We start from the raw sequence: 9169 nt of genomic DNA, 5'->3' as shown, positions 1-9169 counted from the left end.
TGACCTTGAGCGATCCACCCACCTCAGCCTCCCAGAGTGCTAGGATTACAGACGTCAGCCACCGCACCCAGCAGAGAATAAATATTTTTTAAAATAACGGAAAAAGAATGAATGCTAGAAAACTGGAAATGAACAAATACCTACACTTCCAAATGCAAAAAATTACTTTTCAAAATGCAGATCAATTATTTTCAAAAAATGAATGATGAGCTTTAAAAAAGTAGATCAAGAGAAGCCAAAATACAATTACAAAGAACAAGAAATGACAAAAGATCCTCATTTATTTCTTAAGAGGTCTGTTAGACTGCAAGATGTATAAGATTATAACTGCTTGAACACTCACACCAAAATATTGACCTAAAGCCTCTTATAGTATACCACATGCTTGGCTGTTGACCCAGGCTCCTCAAATTAATAAAATGAGAAAGTTTATTAATATAATAGATAACAATTAGAACTTTAAAAAGAAAGTTGTTAAGCAGAAACAATGAGCCAAATCTAACAATAAGATAAAATTTTAAAGGAATACATAGAATGTCTTAAGCCCAAAAAACTCAAAACAAGTACATGATACAGGGATTAGTTTAATGAAATCACATTAAAAAAAGAACTAAGAGTTTCAAAGACAAAATGAATCAGTAAGACAATGGGGCTGGCAAAGAGCTATACTGACCACAGGCTGAGTTAATGTAAGTAAAGAGTAGAAGAGGATTTTAGGTTAATAGACCTACTCTATCTTAAGATGGTCACTAAGAGATTAATACTCAGAAACGGACACCAATGCTTTTCAAAAAGGATAAAATAGAGCATGTCCACAGAAGGTGGACCAGGGCAGGAAGAACTAGATACCATGTTATGTTAAAGAAGAACAGAAATAATAGTTATAGTGAGTCCAGTAAACAAAAAACCTTAAAGTCTGTCAGGCATAAATACATACTAAATCTCTTCATTACCACTCCAGCAGCAAAAAAAGGCAAAAGTTATATAGTTAGATTTCACTTCAACATATTAAAAATTTAACAATTAAAACAATCCAAATTCAAAAGAATATCCTCAAGAAAGGTACTGATCTTCCTGTCACTAAACATGTTCAAACAAATTACCACTTGGTAAAGATGCTTAAAAGTAGTATCATTATTCAACAAATATTTTTCAGCACTTACTATGAACCTCTGGGGATACAGAGAAAAGAAAAGCAAAACAGACAAGGTTTCTGCCTTCATGTAGCTTATATTCTAGCAGATGAGATAGGTAATAAAAAATAAAAAATATATGATGTCAGTTAATAAAAGTACAATAAAGAATAATAAAGCAGGGTAAGGAGAAATAGTGAGAAAAGAGTACAATTTTAGTAAAGTGACCAAAAAAGCCCTCTCTGAGAATGCAGTATGTAAGCAGAGACCTAGACGTAAGCATTGGGCCATAGGAGTATCTGGGAGACAGTTTTCCAGGCATAGGAAACAACAAAACAAAGGCCCAAAGATGGGAATGTGTCAGTATGTACAAAGCACAGTAAGCAGGTAAGTGTGCCTATGGCACAATGAACAAGGAAGAGTGTGGCAGAAAATGAGATCAAAAGGCAGTCAGAGATTCAATCATGAAAAGAACTTTAATTTTTTTTTTCCCAGAGATGGAGTCTCCTATGTTGCCCAGGTTAGACTCAGGCGATCCTCTTGCCCCCGCCTCACAAGCAACTAGGACTACAGGTGCACCCGGCTCAGGACTTTTATTTATTCACGGTGTAATCAGAAGCCTGGGAGAGTTGAAAACTGGCAAGTGACATGATCCAATTTCCTTTCTGAAAGGATCAATCTGATTGTTCTATAGAGAACAGACTACAATAATGTAAGAACAGAAGCTGTTAATGGGCTCCTGCAATAATCCAGGAGAGAAATAGTAGCTTAGACTAGGATGGCAGCAGTAGGAGAAGTAAAATGTGGTCATATTCAGGATTTATCTTACAAGGTAAAGACAACAGGATTTGCTAATATATGTGGAGTATAAGAGCAAAGTCAAGGATGACTTTCTATACGCTTTGCTGCCTTATTAGCAAATTAGCAACTAGGCGAACAGCAGTGACCATTTACTGAAAAGGGAAACACGAAGAAAAGAGAAAGTTGAGAGAAAGGTAGGTGGGGTGTTGCGGGGAGGGGATCAGACATTGTGTGGGACATATCCAATTTTACTCACTGAACAGATATCGAACTAGAGCTATCAAGTGATCAGATATATTGAAGTCAGGAGAGGGAGCTGAAGACTGGAGATGTAAAATTAGGGGTCATTTAAAACAGATATTTAATGTCATGACTAGATGAGATTCACCTAGGGTGCAAGTATAAACAGAATTAAGGTCTTAGGTATTGAGGCCTAGGACATTTCATATTTAGAGGTCAGGAAAAAAAAAGAAAAATCTTATGAAGGAAACCAAGAAGAAGCCAAAGCCAAGGAAATGAGAAAAAGCCAGGTATGGAATATCCGAAGTTGACTGAAAAAAATGTTTCAAGAAAAGAGTGATCAATAATAATCACAATAATAATGCTGAGGGGTTTACGTGAAGGGATTAATACTCCTTGACATCTAAATCTTTCTGGGGAGGGAAAGACCAAAGTATGTGCACAACACATACACATAAAAGTATTTTTGCACACAATTGTCATGTATTGACAGACCTCATGAAAATATAATGAAGATACTAGGTTATGAATCCCTGATTTAACACAATATTTATTTATTCAACTATGCTAATAATATCTTGATTTGTGTACTTTAAATATAATAAGTACTCCAAAAGAACAAATTATTCGTTGGGAACAAAAAATATAGTGCATAAATTTTGAATTAAACTATACTCCCACCATAAATAACTGCAAGAGTAATAAAAAAAACTTTAAATAAACTTACCACTAACATTTTCAGTTAAAATAAGGTGAAAGACCTGAGCAAAGGCATCAACGTCTTTATGTAACCATATGTCAGAAAGACAAGTGTCCATTTCCTTTATTAGCCATGGTTCAAGACAATTCACATCTTTTTCTGTCTACAAAAAGAAAAGCAAAAATTATAAATTATGTAACAGCTTAACATTTGCTTATAAAGAATGTAAGATAGCCACAATGGCCACAAGGACTACTAACCATATGATACAAAGACTTTGACATAAAAGTTTCTCATTTCATCACAAACATTATCACTCACAATATATATCTTGTTCTTACCTTTATCTTTCATCTGAGAATGAACTTGTCAATAAAGGACTCAATAAAGGCACAATGTTAACCAACTGTGTTTCTGATAGGATGTTGCTAAACGTATCTATATACCAATGGTTCTCTCTCCCAACTGCACATCAGAGGAAGCCTCACCTGGAGCTTTTTAACACTGATGTCTCATCTCACCCCACTGCAAGTACATCAGAATCTCTGGTGGTGGGGCATCTATAGTGGAGCACCATATTCCATAGGGCTTTAAAAGCTCCTCAGGTGATATAATCTACAGCCAAACTGAGGAACCACTAATTCACATGGTCAAAATACTGTGCATTGACTCAAATGGGTCTTCCCTACACTAAATAACAATTTTTAGTAACAATTTTTAAACGTTCTTGAAAAGTATTTTTAAAAACCCATGAATAGTTCATTCTGATGCATTAGAACTTTAAACACTGATAGAAAACTGCAAGCACATCTGTATTATTAATACATATCTTCTTGTGCTCAAAAACAGTTAAATTCTTTTTCTAAAGAATAAAAAGTTGCTCTGAAAAATCTGTTGTAGTCAAAGACACACTAAGAGAAGTATCCTTCCATTATGCAGTAAAAAATTATAATCTCATAAAATGTTCTTTAACCTACACAATTTTCACTCAAAATATCAGCAGGAAACCAAGGAGGTCTTACCAACTGACTGAAGACAGCATCACCACCATCATCCAATAAATCATACTCTTCAGTCTCATTTGGAACATTTCTCTGCCTCTGAGATTCTGGCTTGAAAGTATTCTCTTGAGCTGAGTACCATTCTGTAAGTGTGGTTTGTTGTTTCTCCTCTAAATTATCAAAGAAAGTATAAATAGATAAATTCTTTCCTTTTTGAAATGTATTACTTTGTTTAAACAAATTAAGTGAATCTGGTATCAGTTTGCCTTATTCTGCATTACTTTTTAAAAATATATAAAGAACATTTAATAGAATATGTTATGCTGAACCACATGAAACTGCTTAAAAATTTCATCTATTCATCTATTAGTAATAAGTTTACTTGTAAGTAAGTCCAGAATTAAAACAGTATTTTTATCCATATTATATTGTTTAAATCAATGACTAATATTCATATAACACTTTGCAGAAAACCGTGTGTAGAACTTCTATCACCATGCTAGTTGTTTAAGAAACAACAATTACATACAATTTTCATCTTCAAAAGTTTCAAGACACAGGAGTTTTACAATTTAGGTGTCAGTGATTCAGCACTGCCAAGTGAAATAGGCAATGCTAATTACATTTTTCAAGGGGAGTTAATTATCTGTCCAAGGTCATACAGAGTAAACCAAAGGTATCAAAGCTTGAAGCCAAGTCTTCAATAATGAATAATTTATTTAAAAGTAAGAAAAAGGAATCTTGAACCCTAATTCAAAAGCTAAGATATGTGATAATAAATGATGCAATAATAGGTAAAATAATGCTAATTTCGAAGTACAGATAAAATCCCACAAAATAAAGATTTTCAAAAATGTTTTGATCAAAACATTTTGATCAAAGATGAGCCTATTATTACTCAAATGCTACTTTTTTTACTCCCTCCCATCCATTTCCTTCTCCTATCCTATAAGATATGCTGTAGGCAGCCGGCATATACTTTTTTGCCTCCTTAAACAGACACACTCAACCTCCTCAACTCTGGCATTCATTTCTAATACTTCTCCATAGACTATAACTTGCAGACATACACTGGAATGCAAATGTACATTTGGGACAATATCCTAATATAATGTTACATAATTAAACACACAAGAAAAACACTTTCAAGTGTCCTTGTACATCCATAATATAAGGCTGGAGTATGCCAAAAAGTCATTATCAATAGCATTTTATATTTCTTTGATTAAAAACTTACCTCTCTGTTTTTCCTTTTTGTACTTTAACATTTCTTTGTTTGTATATCCAGTAGTTCTTAAAATATCTTCCAGAAACATCTCTTTTACCTCAAATGGTCTTCCCTGTACTAAAAAATAAAATTTTTTAAAAAATAGTCAATTTGCATCTTAGAGAAAATTCACAAAAAACATGAGAGTCCCAATTCAATGAATCTGAGTGTAATATCCAAAAGCAATTCCATAGTTCAATTGACTCTTTAAGATATGGTCCTTTAAATATAACTTTGATTTATAGACAACTGTCTATAATAAACTGTATTTTTATCTTAGACAACTGTTCACTTGTTTACTTTTTTTTTCTTTTGCAGTGTTTACTAATTATTTATCATGTGTTTGGTATCATGCTAGGCACCAGGAATACAAATGGTAAGCAGAAATAGAGCTATAATATCTCCTTCCCCCTCAGGCAACATAGGAGGGGAGACAGATAGTAAACAAATAATCCAAACTATAAATGTAAAAATGGAGTTATGAAAAGTCCTATAAGAGAGTTCTATGTAAGAGAAGTACAAGACATCATGACAGTATGTAATAGGTAGATTTGACTGTGTCAAGAAAAGCATCATTACTGGAAAAATAGGGAGCAAAAGAAGGGGATAAACAACATCACTAGGCTATATGGAAAGGAAAAAGGGAACAATGAAGAAAAAATGAGCATGTGCAAAGTCCCTGTGTTGGGAAGGAGTACGATGTTTTCAAGAAACAAAAAGGCCAACTTGGAAAATGGTGGGAGTTGGGGAGTGGAGAGGGGATTATAGTTTAAGACAAGGCAGGAGAAATAGATAAGACCTACTAAGGGTTTAGGTCTTTAACCAGAGATAAAGGTCATTCAAAGGTTTAAGCTCAGGATAGTGTTCAATATCATCAGAATTCCACTTCAGGAAAGACAGGCTGGCTCCAATGTGGAGAATGAATTTAATAGACAACAGAATGGATGCATCAGGCCAAGTAGAAACTATTGCAATAGTTCAGATAAAAAGAGAACAATGACTTGAATGAGTTGGTGATAGTGAAAATGAAAAACCAGACAGATTCTAGAGCTAGTCAAGAGGTAAAATCCATAGAACTCAGCATTACATTAGATATGGAGGAAGGATAAAAAAGAAAGTGTTAACTTTCTTGGATTTATGGCTTGCAAATCTGGATGGATGATGATTTCATTCTGTGAGGTAACAAGGAAAACTGAAGACGAGAATAGGTTGGCTGGTGGGAGATGGGGTTTCATTTCAGGCATGTCAAACAAGAGGTACCGAAAAATGAGCTTTCAATTGTACCTTTCAATTGATTTTATGTGCCTGATCACCTAGGAGTATCATGAGAAGTTAAGAAGAACTTACAGGTTTGTGACTTGGGTGGACCTAGGTCAATAGCAGTATGATTAACCAATACAAGAAGAGAAACAGGTTTTGAACAAAAGATTAAATATTTAGTTTGGGGCATATTAGAAATGAGCTACTTGTAAGATATCTAAATCCAAAGCTCTGGAGAATAATCTAAATTGAAAATAAAGATTCAAGAGTCATCAGTACAAAGAGAAAATAGAAGCCAAGAACATGAATGAGAGCTTCCAAGAAAACTATGCATCCCAGTACCTAGCAGAGCATAGCATGGAGCAGGAAAGAAGGGCATGGGGGAAGGAAGGAAGGAAGAGGGAGCGAAGAAGAAAGAGAAAAGGAAATGGATCAAGAGAGTAACTCTAAAAAATACCAACATTTAAGCATCAAGCAAAAGAAGAGAAGCCCAGAGAGGAGACTGAGAAAGAGCAGGCTATATTGCAGAATGAGACTGAGGAGGTAGTGTTGCCAAACAAAATTATGAGATCTGAGTATTTCACATACGCACAAAAAAAGGGCCAATGAGAAATACCACAGAAAATTTAAGTACAATTTTTACCTAAAATCTGAGTATTAGGCTTGGCAATTAGATCAATGTCATAACACTGGTAAAAACTCTCAAGTGAACAGCCCTATACACTTCAGAAACATAAATCATTTCATCCTTTTGAAAAGTAAAATGGCAAAAGCTGTTAAAAATAAAAATATTTATACTCTTTTACTTAGCAATTTCACCTTCAGAAATCTATCCCTAGAAATAAGAGCACCAGTATATAAGGATATGTGTAACAACAACGTTCATTATAATGTCATTTGTAGTGGGGGGTTGGGAAGAAGAGATGAGGGCCCAACCTGAATATCCAAAAATAAAGAAATGGTTAAAAGTACAGTACATCCATATTACAAAATACTAAAGCAGATGCTTAACATAATGAACTAGATCCAGAGTTACTGAACTTGAGAACTGTACATGATGAATAAAGCAAACTGCAGATAATGTATTAGGCAGGTGCTCATTTTTGTAAAACCCATTTTCGTAAACCTTATATAGATGTATACATTTACATATGTTTGTATGAGCACACACAAGGTAAGAACAGATATATACAATGCTTTTAACACCTGTAATATCAGGATAGTAAGACATGGAACAAAAGAGGATGGGGAGCTGGCCACAGTGGCTTGTGACTGTAATCCCAGCACTGGGAGGCAGAAGCAGGATTATTTGAGGCCAGGAGATTGAGACCAGCCTGGGAAACTTAGTGAGAGCCTGTCTCTACAAAAAAATAAAAAATAAAATAAAAATAACCAAGAAACATCTAAAATAAAATATGTTTGTTGAAAAATAAAATTAAAATTAAAAAATTTTAAAAAGAGGATGGGGCAACTATGAACTTTCTCTCTTGAAGTAAACATAACTTTTGTATTTTTTGAAGAGGAATTTATAATTTTTTTAAAGATCGGTGGTAAAATCCACTTTTATTAAAGGACAAAGGCAAAAGTTAATTTTCAGCATATTCAGAAGTGAATGTGAAATAAACGTGGCAATGAAGACTACTTTTTTCAAGGAATCTACCAATCAAGGGAAGAAACTATAGGATAAAATTTAAGGGGGGGAACACAGGGTCAAAATAAAGCATATTTCTTTTTCAGATTAGAGAATTGGGCTCGTTACACAATAATGAAAAGCCGCAGATGGCAAAGGAGAGGTTGAAAAGAGAAAACTATGAAGCCTATCTAAGGGGAAACAGAAATGCATGCCCTCTACTTCAGAACATTCTCCAGTTTCTGTCAGAATAAATATAATCAGGCTCAAAAGTGCTCATAAAAATTATAAATCTCACAATTTTAACTTACTATGTATCACTGGACAACTTCCAAAATATCTTATAAAGAGATTTACATCCAAGGCAGCACTAGAAAGAATTAGTTTCAAAGTTGGGTGCTTTTGCAACAAATCTCTTAACTTTGTAAGTAAAAAATCACTAAATCGATCCCTTTCATGCACTTCATCCTGCAATGAACAGAAATAAAACCATGGAATAGTTAAAACTATGAAGGACTAAGTCTTTAAAATAATGGCACAAATTTTGGACTAATTCAAATTAAATGTGGACAAAGGTAATCAACGTTAGTGAAAATTTTGTACTGTAGACAATTCAGAAATAATGAAACATTAACAACCTACTGTGGATAAGAAAGTACAGTTTTCCTTCAGTATCCACGGAAAATTGGTTCCAGGACCTTCCCCTATATCAAATCCATGGATGTTCAAGTCCCTGATATAAAATGGCATAGTATTTGGACATAACCTATACATATTCTTCTATATAAATACCTAATATGGTATGAATTATACAAATACTTGTTAAACTGTATTTAGGGAATAATAACAAGAAAAGTTCAGTATAGATGCAGTTTTTTTCCCAAATATTTTCAATCCTTAGTTGCTTGCAATCACAGATGTAGAACACACAGATACAGAGGGCCAATTGTACTGCCCTTATTTCCCACAGAATATAAAAACCACACGAACTATAATAAATTCTAAATAAGTTAAGTCCAATTTAATGTACTTTTAATATATACAAAATCTATTTAAATATGCTTCTGTTACATCAGGGCCCAGGTGCATCCTTTGGTTTGGGTATGTTTATAAATGCTGCTTATTAGAAGCCTGTAA

The 9169-nt window shown here is 33.9% G+C and overlaps 1 protein-coding gene across 1 annotated transcript in view; it reads right to left on the bottom strand.

The window, feature by feature from the left end:
- The window catches only part of YTHDC2 (YTH domain containing 2), a 107228-nt gene that overhangs the window by 79722 nt on the left and 18337 nt on the right, over window positions 1-9169 (bottom strand). Inside the window, 5 exon segments of the mRNA XM_012659509.1 lie at window positions 2902-3037; window positions 3897-4045; window positions 5113-5220; window positions 8344-8500; window positions 9104-9122. Of these exon segments, the coding sequence (XP_012514963.1) occupies window positions 2902-3037; window positions 3897-4045; window positions 5113-5220; window positions 8344-8500; window positions 9104-9122 (569 nt within the window).

The sequence above is a fragment of the Propithecus coquereli genome, unplaced genomic scaffold (genome assembly GCF_000956105.1).
Source record: "Propithecus coquereli isolate 6110/MARCELLA unplaced genomic scaffold, Pcoq_1.0 Scaffold62, whole genome shotgun sequence".
NCBI classification, from domain to species: domain Eukaryota; kingdom Metazoa; phylum Chordata; class Mammalia; order Primates; family Indriidae; genus Propithecus; species Propithecus coquereli.
This window is presented reverse-complemented; position numbering and strand designations above follow the sequence as displayed.